The sequence below is a fragment of the Fulmarus glacialis genome, unplaced genomic scaffold (assembly GCF_000690835.1).
Source record: "Fulmarus glacialis isolate BGI_N327 unplaced genomic scaffold, ASM69083v1 Scaffold27807, whole genome shotgun sequence".
In the NCBI taxonomy this organism is placed as follows: Eukaryota; Metazoa; Chordata; class Aves; order Procellariiformes; family Procellariidae; genus Fulmarus; species Fulmarus glacialis.
The window spans coordinates 1-14344 of record NW_009222989.1 but is presented as its reverse complement, the minus strand read 5'-3'; the positions used below and the strand labels follow the sequence as shown (position 1 = coordinate 14344).

General features: G+C 51.8%; 2 protein-coding genes across 2 annotated transcripts; one reads left to right on the top strand and one right to left on the bottom strand.

Annotated features, from left to right (window-relative positions):
• Positions 1–775: 775 nt before the first annotated feature.
• On the bottom strand, positions 776–4173 carry LOC104069652 (secreted frizzled-related protein 5-like). The gene is made up of 4 exons (XM_009581651.1): positions 3896–4173; positions 2972–3144; positions 1966–2052; positions 776–1110 (listed from the first exon to the last, which is right to left on the bottom strand). Exons 1-4 carry the CDS (start codon positions 4072–4074, stop codon positions 776–778), a joined length of 774 nt encoding a protein of 257 aa, XP_009579946.1. The 5' UTR covers positions 4075–4173.
• Positions 4174–6323: 2150 nt separating this feature from the next.
• Positions 6324–14341, top strand: P4HTM (prolyl 4-hydroxylase, transmembrane (endoplasmic reticulum); the record flags this gene model as incomplete). The annotated part of the gene is made up of 7 exons (XM_009581652.1): positions 6324–6572; positions 7610–7706; positions 9795–9957; positions 11605–11790; positions 12212–12302; positions 12851–12974; positions 14246–14341. Coding segments are annotated over exons 1-7 (1006 nt in total), but the record flags the coding sequence as incomplete, so codon positions are not given.
• Between the last annotated feature and the right edge of the window lie 3 nt (positions 14342–14344).

The window sequence follows — 14344 nt, the reverse complement described above, 5'->3', positions numbered from 1 at the left end:
TCTCAAGGCTCTCGTGATATCTTCAGTAGTTCCCCAGTTACCAGAATCTTCTGATCCAAACTTAATTTCTGATGTTAAAAAATGGTTTTCCCCATTATGCAGAAATCCTCACCTATCTTTGCTCTCTGCCTTTCCTGCTCAAGAGCGGCTGTTTCCTTTTACCTGCGCGGCTGCTCATCAACTGTCAGTGCAGCAAGCTGAAGGGACAGCCTGAGTGACTGCTCAAGAGTGGAGTTTAGCATTCATTTTTTAATTGGGTGGGTTCCTCTACCCATTAATTTACCTTCAAAAGGAAAGTATTTGCTCCATTACATAAAAAAGCATCTCTTAGCAGTCAGGGGGGCTTCTGTGTAATCTCTCTGGACAGAAAGCAAGCAGGCACTTGGACAGCATCAATGTCTCAGGGTCCAATAATGAAGCTTAAATGACTATCAACTTTGATGATGAGAACTAGAAGGAACTGTTATTACAGGTCTCTTCTAGTTTGTGCTTGCCTGCAGAGTTCGGTTCAGTTTTGTTGTGACGTTGGATCCTACGCAAAGCCGTCCATCGCAAGTCCTGGATCTGCAGAGCCTTGCGAGAGGAATATGTTAAATCTGCATCCTTAAGCTCTGTCTCAGTAAAACAGGGATCTGTAGTGAGGATCTGTGGACTATGACTGCTTTGAATCTCCTAAAAATATTGTCTGTACATCTCCAAAACACCAACTGCCGGGGAAAGGAGTTTTCTAGCCATAGGGAAAGGAGCAGTTTCTTATTGTTGGAATTGAGATTTTTCAGACCTTCCGGCCAGCCTGTTCAGGGCAGCGGTGATGTTTCCACCTCCGCACCGCCTGGTGCAGGTTCCTGTTCTTCTTCTGCCAGGCATAGGCCTTGTTCACCACCACTTTGTCACTCTGTACGTCGCCGCTTACAACGAAGACCCCTGCGTGAGTGCCTCTCATGATGTTGTGGACGCAGGTAGCATCTATGTCCAGCCACTGCTGGAGCCTGGTGGGGATTTCGGTTCTGAGGAGTGGGCCGTGCTTCAGGACCTCCACTCTGGAGGGGTCCAGGTCAAAGTCCGAGATGGTTGTGGTCATGTTCTTCCTCAGGATTCGGATTTTCACTGCTGTGGGGGTTGGAAAAAAGCTGTTAGTTCTGTTTACTTTTCATAGCTCTTACCTACTTCAACACACAGCCAACACAAGGCTTTCTTGCTGTTTCTGTGATGTGCTGATGCATTCATCCAAGCTCTTGTAATTGCAGTGAACTTATAAAAGCTCTCATTTGAGGTTAGTTTCCAGTACTGAACACCGTTCTTCTCACTCCGCTTTTCTCATGAGAGTGGCGAAGGTGTATCAGCACCACTGCACAGGCAGAAACCCTGTAGGGAGCAGGGGCACAAGCAAGTGGATGCATCAAATTCCTGGCCTTGTGCAAATTACTTGACTTTTCTCTGAACTGGGATTTCAGGAGGTGACATGACTGCCAGCTGCCCAGAATTTTTAACTTTTTTTTTTCATGAAGGTTGTGTGCCTGAATTCAGGACCGTATCTTGAAAACTTCCTGCCAGCTGATTGAGCAGAGCCAGTGCTGCCACCTGCTTGGGCTAGGAGAGGGAGAGTCGCGTTACTAGAACAACAGTCCTGAAGTTTGAAATAACTAACATGGAGTTTGCTAAAGGTTTTTATGGGCCTTGATTGAAATGTTGGTCTCCGAGGGAAAACCAGAGTAGTGCTTGTATTTAGCAGCCACAGACCAAAACCAAATCAGAGCCCACAGAAATAAAGCAGGTCTTCACCTTCGGTGCTGCCTGGAGCTGGGCCCGAACAGGTAAGTTGGGATCGGAAAATCCCTGGGATCTGCTGTGAAAGCTGCAGTTCCTCCAAGTCGGTTTGTTATGGCAAAGCCATTTTCTGTCCATGCCACTACTTGGCTGCTGGAGGGAACAGCAACAGCTGAGAGGAGGAGGGGGGTTACTCACCAAAATCATTGGCACAGAGGTTTTCCAGGATCTCCCTGGCAGTGCTGGCCTCCTCAAGCTCGCAGTCCTTGCAGCTGGCTCGGGGCACTGCTGCAACAGAAATTTGGTTATAACGCCCTTGTCAAGCTTCACTGGAAAAGGCATAATGTAAGTTTGAGATCTGCGAGTGGTGGCTTGCTGTTTCCGAGTGGTGCTTCCTCCCGAGCTACCCTGGAGAGACAGCTTAGGCTGCCAGGGTGGGAAATGTTAAGCTCTCCTTTCTGTGGCTGGGGCAGACGCTGCTTGTCGTGCTTTGTTTAGGCTTGTGTGTGTTGCTGCATGTTAAAGCAGCAGTGAAAATGCTTGATGAAGATCTCCTAGTTTGGATGAAACAGTAAAGCCATTGGTATGGCCAGACTCCATCCAGTGATGCTGAAATGAGGTGTCTGTTCTCCCCTTAACTGCTCTTGAATCTCCCGCAGTGTTCATCAGTATCTGGGTGTTTAATTTAGCCTTTCAGTCTTAAAGATTTTTCCCTTGAGTAACTCATGTCTGCAGAGGCTTATGCCCCTTTGTGGTGTTTCCTAATGTTCAGAGAGAAGGCTTGCAAAACGTTTCTTTTTGCATGTTTATTTAAACCCTGGACACAGCTGAAAGATCAGGGCTGCAGCTCCTTAGCTCCGCTGGAAGCGCATCGCGCCGCCTGGAGCCTGCACACAAGCTGTGCCTGAGCGTTAGGCTTTTACAGCGATTTCTTCCCCCTGCCCCAAACCCCACGTGGTCTGATGGCACCCGGGGAGCTAATGAATACAGTAGAGAGGGGAACAAGCTGCAGTCAACATTACGCTAATTTTTTAGACACGGCGGAGTTCCCAGAGAGAACAAAACTAGAATTTATCTTTTTTTTTTTTTTTTTTTAATATAGCTTAAACCCAGAAATATTAGGAACAGAAACAAGGCATAGGCCCATCCTTTTGAGCTTTCAGTGTTACATATGGGAAAACATATGAGGAAAAAAAACCCTTACTTCTCCTGCTCGAGGAATTTTCATCCGTGGAGACTGCCGCAATGCACAGTTCGTGATCTGCAGGAAACTTGTTGCAGTTCAGGATTTCGGGCCAGGGGTAGCCGTAACAAGCCATGACGGGTGCGCAGCTTCTCTTGACGGCTTCGCACAGGCTGCGGCAGGGGTAGATGAGCCTGGGGAGGGGATGGGAATTGCAGCACCTCTGGACCCCTGGCAGCAGGCTGAGGGTCGAGCCCTGGCATCGCGCTGCTGCCGCAGAGGGCTGTGTTGCACGCTGTAGCGCTAGCAGAGCTGTTTTGGGGTCTTTGATGTGTTTTGAACATTCATGCCCAGGAAGCAAACAACGAATTTCTGAGGACAGGAGGGATGAGGCTGTTCGATACAAGCTGCTGCCAGAAGCCCTTCCCCGTCCCAGGGATCTTCTCTAGTTGTGCAATGGCTGCTTACCTTTACAGGTGCCTAATTAGATACCTGACTTCCTTAGCAGCTCTGTCCTTTGACAGCTGCACCTCAAAACTGTGGATTTCTCTCTGATGCTGGCACTGTCGGGCTGAGGAAGCCCCTGCGTGTTCGGGGCAGGAGCCGGGGAGGGGCTGCAGGGGAGGTGGGAGGTGAAAGCCGGTGGGTGCCAGCAGCGAGGGGGCAGCCAGGGGAGACGGCAGCAGTGCCTGGGGTGGGAGAGCAGGAAAATCCAGAGGAGGGAACATAATGTTTCTGCTCCTGCGAGATGAAATGCTCATGTTTCACTTTCAGAGGGAAGGTCCCTGCTGGGTAATCCAATTGCCCCTCGCCGAGAGGGGCAGCACGGCTTCTCGGGGACTGCGCTGATCGCATTGCACACGTTTTCTCTCAGGAGGCAAATGCAGTTCTGCTCCTGGGGAGTGTTACTTGCTACAGCTGAAATAACTTGTAAAAACATCTTACCTGTCCAAGCAGATTGGTGCAAAGAGGGAGCAGAGGAAAATCCTAGCATCTGGGTGGCACTCCCTGGCCAGCAAAGGCAGCCAGCTGGAAGACTGCTGGATCACTTCTGGCATGGTCTCATGCTCCAGCAGGTTGGGAATCCTCATCTCGGAGTAGCCGATATCGTAGCACAAGGCCATGTGGTGTGGAATGGGCGTGCAGCTGGAGGATCTCCTCAGGTAGCTCGCCCAGGCTCCTGGAGAGCCCCAGAGCAGCAGGCGTGCCAGGAGACCCAGCAGCCATGGGCCGCCCGACCTCGAGGGGTGCCTGCGGTGGGCCGTGACCATGCTCAGAGCGAGCTGGGAGCGGGCGAACGGGTGGTGCACCCCGGACTGAGCTGTTCCCAACTGTGGGACGCCTTTTATAGCCTACAAGCCATCTCTCTGTCAATCCATCCTCATTAAGTGCGGCCCTTTCAGAGCCCTCATGGGGAAGACAATGCTCCAATTTTTGTTTGCCAGTGGCCCCGATTGTTTGGATTTTAGCAGGGGTTTGGCTTAGATCAGCAGGTGTGGAAATGAGGGCAGTTGGGGAGGGATAAATGACTTGGCCCATGTGTCTTGGGGCTCTTTCAGCCGAGATTGAATCTCTGTTTGACACCAGTGCTCCAGCCCATCCCCTTTCTCTTGCTCCAGGATTAGTCATTATTTCATAAACCCCAATGTTTTCCTCTCTTTTGTTTTTTGTCAAAGCAATCAAGTGTTGCTCAAAGTCAATTAGGAGGCATTTGTTTAGCTGGATCTATTGTTGAGCAGGCAGAGAGATAGGATGGTCTCACAGCCAGAAGTTAACCGTTTCGGAGAGCTGAGGGTAGAGAGGAACCAATTTGCAGCTGTGGAGCCAGGTTGTTTGCAGATGGGATTGGCAGTGCTTAGCTGGAAACCCCCTCACCTCGCAACCTGCGTGACAGAGTGCGCTTTCCGGTTAACAGAGTCTTAACTTCATTCCGAAATCCTGTTACTACCACTGAAGAGCGGGATTGTGCTTCCTCCAGCACGTAATTAAGATTCCAGAAGCCGTCATTATTGTAGCCCAGTTTGGGGAACTGGAAATACTGGGGCTGTTGCTTGCCAGCGCACACGGTTCATTCGGACCTGGTGCCGTGCCATGAGGTTCAAGCCGGCCAGCGGAAGCTCCGGCTCTGAAGCGTCCTCTGGCACAAGGACCCTGCGCTGCCTGTGGCGGAAATTGTTTCCTCGGAGGGTGTTACAGATACAGCCGGCCGCATTGTGTTTCTGGGGCTTCCCAGGAACATCTCATTTTCTCCAGGGCTAGTTCTGGTCTGTACTTAGCAAGAAGCCAACTGCTTATTGACAGTTTGAGCTGATAGGGTTGATTTAAGGTCATGGAAGTAATTAACTTTTTTTTTTTTTTTTCCCCCCCTTTGAGGATTGCTGCTGTAGTTGAGATATAATGTGTCCTTGGCCCATACCTGCAGGAGCTCTAGGGGCTGCAATTCAGAGAGCAGGACCTTGGGCCTAGGAGCACTTAAACCTGTCCTGCTTTGGTGGTTTTTCTTTCCCTCTTCAAAAGTCTCGGCAGCTGGTGACAAGATCCCCGTAGCAGTGACAGACATCAGCCGGAAGGATCTTCTCAACCTGCTGGGCCACAGCGTAACTATGCTGTGAAACGGGACCTCGCCAGCGCTTTGCAAGTGTGTGCCCAGTGCACCGTGCAGCTAGAAATCTCTTAGCCTCATAGTCGTCAGTGGAGTTCTCTGCATTTAAATTTGCTTGGGATCCTGGTATTGCGTGATTGCTGCTGGTGTCGTGCTGCGAAGGAAAGCTGGTGATACCAGCATGCTGCCTGGGTATGGAGCATGGCATCCGCCATGTGCAGTGTCTCCCCCTTTAATATTGCATTTGAAGACCATTTTTAGTGGGGGATCAAGGGAACGAATGGGAGTAAGTTTGGAAGTTGTCTCCTTGCTGTTTGAGTTTCGTAGTAGAACACTGTGCCAGGTTCCCCTGAAAGGCGTTTGGTTTTGTGCAAAGTGCTGTCCTCTCCACATGAGAGCAAGGAAGCCTGAAACCCCGGCCATCACCCCTGCTCACTGCAAAGGTTTTGGCCTGCCTTCCTGTAGAGCAGCAGTTCCCAGACTGTCACAGATCCACATGTCACCTTTGAAGTGATAATATACGGTGATATGCATGTGTTTGTTCACTCCTTTGTCCATTGTGGTATCTGCGAGAGAGTTTAAGGGCTTGACCCCTGGATCCAAACATTTAGGAACTGCTGCTGTAAAAACACCCACCTCCAGCAGCTCAGGTGTGTGGTGTATGCTCTTTGAGAGCTCTTCTGGTAAAAGGCTGGATGTGTTTGTCCCAAACTTAGGCAGTTTCTAAATTGCTCCCCTCCCCCCCCGCCTTCTGAGTGGCCTGCCATCAGTATGGGGTCCCACTGTAACAGTTCCTCAGTCTCTGTTGCTGCTCACACTTTTGCTGCAGAAATTCCTGACTTCCTGACAGAGGAGGAGTGCAAGCTCATCGTCCATCTGGCACAGTTGAAGGGGCTGCAGAAGAGCCAGATCCTACCAACAGATGACTATGAGGAAGCCATGGAAATGATAGAAATCAGCCAGATGGACATTTTCAATCTGCTGGACCACAATCAGGATGGGCAGCTGCAGCTCAAAGAGGTAGAGTGCGGGACAGAGTGGGGGAGATTTGCTGGGGAACCCTCTGGCAGGTCCCCTCCTCAGATGGTCTCTTGATTACTCGGGTGCTTGGGTGGGGCCAGACCCTAGTATATACCGGTCAGTATTGGCTTAATTTTATGTCTCAAGATTTGTGTTGGCCTTCAGTGTGGAAGTTTCTGGGGAAAAGTGCAGCAGTTGTGATGCTATTGGGAGGTAGCAATGCTCCTTGGCAGGAGATGTGTGTTTTGAATATGCTGGGTAAAATGTTCCTTGTGCTGTGGGTTTCCTCTTGCTGGGTGTCCCAGGGAAGTGAGTTTGTAGTGTAGGCGCTGCTTTGTGCAGCCTGTGAGGACTGACTGCACGCAGTTGACCAGACCTCAGCAAAGCCACCCCTATTGATGACCCTGGAGGAGGATAATGAGCACCTTGTCCACAGCTCTTCGGCACCCTTGCCCTGGATGGCAGGGTGCATCAGGGCAGGCGCTGGCAGTTCAAGGATGTCCCTCCCCAGGCTCCCGTTTCGGGGGGGGGTTGGGGGGGTGTACTGTCCTGTGGGCAGCACACGTTGTGGAGTACGGGGAACTGTGCCAGTGACAACCCAGTCCGAGGCTCCTTTCTCTGGAGGTCGGAGCCTGCTGAGAGCTCTCCAGGATACTGCATCTCTCTGTCCACGTGGAAGAGAAGCATTTTGTTCCAAGCCTTTATCTTGGACAAGTAAAAGCATTCACTTTTATCATCAGTAGCTTTACTTTCCCTTCAAGAGAAAAAGTTGTGCCCCCTCCATCTCATGACTGGTTAATCAAATCCCAGCAGTCATTTGCCATTACCTAAACTGGAAATAACAGCACTCATCAGCCACACGCTGTGTGTGGCTGCCAGATGATTCTCACTGCAGTCTTCTTTCTGCAGAGACGTGCTGACGCCTGGCTGGCCGATGCTCTGCAGAGGACAGCCCGCCAGGCCTCAAGCAGGGAATCTGTAGGGTTTCATTAGTACAAGAAACCAGTGCCCGGTGTTCATCCATTTATGAATTTCAGGTGTTGACCCACACCCGTCTTGGGAATGGCAGGTGGATGACCCCTGAAAACATCCGGGAGATGTATACTGCAGTCAAGGCTGATCCTGATGGGAATGGTAAGAGCAGCTCCATGGGAATCCCTTTACCCTCAGCACGCTGGGTGCCTCGCATAGCCATGCGGGGCAGAGCAAAGAGCCCTGTCCCTGCCCAGGCCTGTTTCTCTAGCTGTGTTCTTCAAAGGAAAATAACACTGCTTTAGAGACCTTCGCGTAAAAGTAAAATCAGTGTAAATCTCTTATCGCAGCACTCCTACCCCTTCATCGCCAGTCTAGCAGCAGACTAGTTCCACCGCCTGGGCTTGGATCTTGCAGAAGCAGGACCAGAACACAACTCTGCGTTCCCTCTCCCCTGTCAGATCTGCCATGGTTCGTGCCCAGCTGTAACAGGACCTTCAGGGTGCGCTTCTGCTCCTGTGGTCTGAGAGACCACTCTGGCTCCGACTACGTAGCTCTTGTTACCTGGACTGCAGGTTTTAAGGTGCACCCTCCACTCCCCCCCTGTTTTCAGGGAGACTTCTGCAGCAGGCTGGGAGCGCCGCGTCACTGGCAGGGGAGGGCGGAATAACTGGAGGTGGGGGTGGTCTTGTTGGTCAGCCTTTGTTGCTGACCCCCCTCTCTGCCGCTGCAAAGTCTCTGTATTCCATGAGGCCACTTCTGCCCCTCCTGCCCCCAGTCTCCCAAGGGCTCCCGCTGGTCCGGACATGCACTCTAACCTCTGCTGCTGTAATTAGAGTGGCCTCAATTAAGCAACTCTCCATTTCCTAATCAAATTAAGTGAACACACAGGCTCTGCACGCTCTCTTCCAGTGACCTGGCATTGAGAGCTGCTCAGGAGGAGCTGCTCTGGAGTTGAAGCAGTACCCATGTGAATGCCTAAATATCCGGAGGGCACCCTGCACCCCGCTCCTCCGGGCTGGTGGCATTCTTGGCAGGGGTAGGAGCGTATGACTGAGTCCTCAGTGGCTTTTACTGTTCCGGACATTAACAAATGAAAGGTCCTGTTAAAGTGCACTTGGCAGGACCTTGCTTCCAGAGAGCTGCTTCCCTCTGTTGTTAGATTGGTACGTGACGCCAAGAGACCAGGTCACAACCTGGATGTGGCACTGCGTCATCAAAGACCACGTGGAGTAAGGGGAAGTGGGGGCAGGGAGACACTAGAAATAATAATGGTCTGGATAATTTGGTCATGACCACTGGCACCTGAGGAACTGTCCCAGGCTGACCCTGGTGACTGGTCCTTCCTCCTGCCAGAGGGTGCTGTGCCCGGGGAGCAGAGTTGCCACCACAGCAGTACTGGCTTTGCTGCCTGAGCGAGCTCTGCTCGCGGTCCACGATGCATGCTGGCTGCCGGGCAGCACTCCGCACGCTCTGGTCCCAGGGACCTGGTCCCCAGCATGGGGCTTCCTTCTTCTTCAGAAAGGGGAAACAACAAATGTGAGGATTTTTCTGAAGCTGACAAAGGCAAAAGTCCATCCTTTGCCAAGTCCAGTTGAGTGCAAACAAGAAATACCTGTTTTAGTAGAAACCACTTTTTACCTCTCACTTTGCTGTCATTTCTACTTACGCAAGATCATATTCTGTTGTATTTCTTGCTCATGTTTTGCAATTACACAAATGCAGAAGAATGTACCGCTTGTTTTGGGTTTCGCTTTTTTAAATTACCATGCCAGTTCTTGTAGAAAATGTGGTCTGAGGTGTCCAGCTCTGCTCTTAAATGTGTCTAATTTAAATAAGTAACAAGCCCTAAGGCATCAGGTGGCGCAGGCTTTTTAGCTGTGGCATTGCGTATGTTAGAACTGTTGTGACTATTTCTCTCCTTTGATGGATTCTTTTATGTGTTTTAGGAGCTTTTTAAAGTTCAAAATGGTATTTTACCTGTCCCAGTTCTGACCCTGCATGGCAGCTAACGGTTCACTTTTGCAGGTTGCTGTATGCCCTCTGTTCAGCTAAAGGTGAGAGCGTGGCTGGGGTCTGTAACGCTGCACACACGGGGTGCAGCCCATGGTGGGCACAGTGGTGGACTCTGAATGGGGTTTGTTTGAGGAAGGCAGTTTCAGTGCCCTCAGCTGGTGGTTTCTCCGAGTACAGGATGCCAAGAGCTATTACCTGCACCAGAGTCAGCCAGCTTTTCCTCTCTTCCCGTAGGTGTGCTGAGTTTGGAGGAGTTCAAACAATTGAATATCCGTGATTTCCACAAGTACATGGGAAGCCAGAAAGTGAAGATGAGTGACTTGGTGCGCAACAGCCAGCACACCTGGCTATACCAGGGCGAGGGAGCACACCAGGTCATGAGAGCCATACGGCAAAGGTAAGGGCCAGGCAGCCGAGGGGTGGCTGGGTTTGTGTAGGCACAAGAACCACCTCTGCTGGGAGAGGCAGTGGCAGACTTGCTAATATTCACACTTCCTAATTGTGTGAAAGTCTTTGGAGTATAAAGAGCAATGAACACAGACAAGGAATGGGGAGAGGAGGTTTTCATTAGAACAAGAATTTGTATTGTCCCATGGAAAAGGAAAAAGAAAAATCAAACCTTTCAGCATCTACATTCACTTTTGGGAACAGCCCTATAAAACCAAGAAGACTTGGCATTATATGAAATAATTCATTCTAATTAGTAAATGAGCTAACTAGGAGAAACCGCCTGTTTCCAATGCTGTCTGGGTGCCAGTAGTTACTGTCATTTGCTTTAGTTACTCATGCATTTCACTGAAATCTGTCTTAGCTGTTCAGATCTGACTTTTTAAGAAGCACGACTTCACCTCAAGCAAGCCAAGTTAGTTTAATCCTCCGAGCACATGTATTGTAGGGCAGCTCACGGCAGATGGGAGAACCTTTTGCCTTTCCCTTCATCTCAGATTTGGTACTGGGAAGCGTTGAAACCCAGCACGCAGGCCAAATCGTTTAGCCGTGGTGAGTTTCAGATAATTGGCTGGAGACTCTCTTGTTCTTGTGGTGCTGGTCCTCGCCCAGAACATGGGTGGGTAAAATCTGTCCCGAGGCTTGAAAACAGCTGTTGGCCACTCCTTTTCTTCAGTGCATTCCAGCGGGAGAATGGGGTCGCGTATTGCCTTGATTAGAGCAGACTGTGGCTGCTACCTTCTCCGTGTCAGCTAGCCAGCGCACACAGGCATCGGCATACTGCTTTTACGCTCTTCAGTTGGCCACTGTTATGAGGACGTGAAGACATAGCGCTGAAGGAGGCTGTTACATAGCACGGAAGGAGGCTGTTACAGTCCTCCCTGGGACCATGCCGTGCCTGGAGGGGCTTTGTCATCGTGCCTGGGTGCCGCGTTTCTCTCGCGCCTGCCCCAAGGGCTTCACTGGTCTGAATTCTCAGAGCTCTGAGTGTTCTTTGGCAGGTCTCGAGAGGTACCTGCTTGCCTTGGGGATGATCTCAGATGTAGGAGCGGAAAAATCCCAGAGCAGGAGGGCTCCGGTCTCCTTGATCACTTCCCGTGCCCCTCTGCCCTGGGGGGAGGCTGCTGAAAAGGCAACAGGGAAAGGTGAGTTAGGTGACAAGAATATTCCTAGAGCTAGCCTCTCGTTCACTCTCAGCAGGGGCCCTGTGCTTTGCTAACTGTCCCCAAGGTCTGTAGGTGGTGTGCAGGACTCCAGAGAAGCCATGAGATGGCACATGAAGGCTCCAGGGACACACACAGAAGAGATCTTTCTGAGCAAGCAAAGCCTTCCTGAGAGCAGTCCTGCTGGAGATGCATCCTTCAGTTTTGGGGTTTTTTATTAACTTTGACAAGGACTTTCTGAGCTCATGCTGATGGTCCAGCAGATCTGTAAGGACCTAGTTATCTCAGCATGCTTGCTGCAGCCCATCTGTCTCTCTGGTCTGTTGGGGAAGGGGGTTGTCTTTCTCTGGATTTATTCAGTGCTTGGGAGTAGCAGCCAACCGGGGTGATTGATGGTGGTTTCCCCTCACCCGCTCTGCTCTCCTCTTCCCCAGGGTCATGCGCCTGACTCGCTTGCCCCCCGAGATTGTGGAGCACAGCGAGCCCCTCCAGGTTGTGCGGTACGACCAAGGAGGGCACTACCATGCCCACATGGACAGTGGCCCCGTCTTCCCCGAGACTGCCTGCAGCCACACCAAGCTGGTCGCCAATGAAAGCGCTCCCTTTGAGACCTCCTGCCGGTAAGGTCTGCCTTGGCACAATCTGGAACGCGCTAGAGAAGAGGTGTGGAGAGCCGTTTCACCTCACCTCGCATGGGGCTCGGTGCTCAGGTTGTGGGCTGGCAAACCAGCTCTGGAGATTGCTGGCATGAAGGGGTTTGAATGGGAGGTGGGTGAATCCTGTGGGTCCATGTGAGGAGGGCAGAGTGGTTCTGCAGAGCTGCTGGGCCATCCCCACCAGAGGGTAGAAACGCATGCTCACCGTTGCGGGAGGGGATTTTCTTTGTTGTCCTTGTCTTGTCCTTGGAGAAAAACTGATGATGTAAATCAAGTATCTTGTGATGTCTTGGCTGTATGTATGGTGGAGAGGCAGGGGACGGACAGCTCCTGTGCGTCTCCTCCTGTTCCAGTTGTGTCCCCTGACAGCCACTCTGTCTTGCAGGTATGTGACAGTGTTGTTCTACCTGAACAATGTGACCGGGGGAGGCGAAACAGTCTTTCCTATAGCTGATAACAGGACGTACGAAGAGATGGTAAATGAATCTCACCTACATGTTACCCCTGGGGATTCTGAGTTCCTCTTTGAATGTCTTTATTCGCTGTGGCTGCAGAAGGGGTCCAGTGTGTGAGGTTGGTGGCCATTAGCCTTCGTAGTTAGAGCATGGGGAAGCTGTGTCCCTCTGAGGCCGAGGGAAGGGGCGCAGGGCTCTGACAGCTGCAGCTCTCCCCGCTCAGAGGTGCGAGGGGTGGTCTGTTGGCCTTGCTGCCGTAACACAGGTCCTGCTCCCTTCTGTCTGGGCAGGTTTCCTCAGACTAATTCTTGGCAGGTATGTTGTGCTCCTGTCAGGCAACATGTTAAGGAATGGGTGGCTGCTCAGAAACAGGTCGTGGACCTCCAGGGAGCTGAAACTGGCTGCTCCGGGTGGGTTGTGAAAGCCCTGTCCTACCCAGCATCAGCCTTGAGCTGTCCCTGTGGGGCGTTCAGGCGAAGGGCAGGATGACAGCTGGCAGCAGAGGCAGCCCAGTGCGTGTGCTTCGTCCCAGCCCCGTTTGCGACACCTTTTCTGTGGTTTCTTGCCAGTCTTTGATCCAGAATGACGTTGACCTGCGAGATACTCGGAAAAACTGTGACAAGGGCAATTTGCGAGTGAAACCTCAGCAAGGCACTGCTGTCTTCTGGTACAACTACCTGTCAGATGGAGAAGGTACGGTCCCATTTCAAGACTCGGCTCTTGGGAGGGGTAGGACTGCAGGAGGTGACAGACATCCTCTTTTTGTGGCGGCTGAGAGCTCAGAAGAAAGCCAAAGGGTGGTAGCTGCCTGCTAGTGGGAACTGCAGAATCTACTTGTCACCAGCTGGGTAGGAGCTTCCTGACCCTGAAAGGCCTTTGTTTACAGGCAGTAGGTCAGTGGCTCCTGATGTCTTTGGGGGACGGGACTAGCTAGCAAACAAAGACCTTGGCTGCACTAGCCATCGCCAGCTGCCTTCCATCCTGCTGTGCAAGCTGAAACTCCTGCTGGAACTTAGTCTGCAATTCAAAATGTTTCACTGATGTGGTGTTGCCCAAAGGGGTGGGGAGGGGAGGTAGACAAAGACTCGGCCATCAGCTCTGCAGCACAGGGAGGCATGGCCCGACTCCTTTATAGCTCAGCCGCAGCCTGATGATCTGTGTCCTTGGGGCTGTTTTTCTCACGAAGCACAGCGCAGTTTTCCCTGACAGCCAGGCTGGGGAATTGACATGGATCTTCCAGGCTGCTGGTGAGTATGGCTCCAGAGTGTTTCGATGGCAGATTTTGAGCAGTGGTGAGAGGAAGGAGTATAGCATCCCAGCTCCCCTGGGAGCAGCCCATGTTTCCATCTCTAGAAAATCCACAGAGGAGGTCACAAGACCAGTATTTGGGCCGTTGGACGATAATATCAAGACCATCACTCTCCTGTAAGAAGAGCCCTGTTGTGTTTTTATGAGCAGAATGTTCCTAAATGGAAGGCGGCTGCTGATGCAAGTCTGCCACAGAAAAACCATGTGACCTCTGTAAAGAGAGGATCATTTAGAACTGCCGAAATGCAATCTCTAATAGGGCTTTGAGCCTCTGACTTCCACAGGCCTTCTAGCAGCAGCACCCCTCTCTTCCATGCCAGCCTCCCCTTTTGGGAAGAGAGAAAAACGGCAGCCGTGATGCAGAATGCGAGAGCCCCTTGTGCTCAGTGGAGGCACAGAGGCAACTAGCGTTTTGCACTTGGGGAGCCTGCTCTGGCGAGCTCCTCGTAGGTGCTCGGGTGGGGTAGCACTGAGGTGGAGGGCTGCCAGGAGGAGCCAACTCCTGGAAGATGTATCTGAGCTACAATCCAAGCAGGCGCCGTGGGCAGGAGGGCGGGTGTCGGCATTCGCAGGCCGTGCCTCCCTGCGCGGTCCCGACTGTGCCTGCCTGTGCTGCAGCACTCCTCGCCGCCTCCTAACAGGGCTTTGCTCCACAGGCTGGGTGGGGGAGGTGGACGACTTCGCCCTGCACGGGGGCTGCCTGGTCACCCAAGGCACCAAGTGGATCGCCAACAACTGGATCAATGTGGACCCCA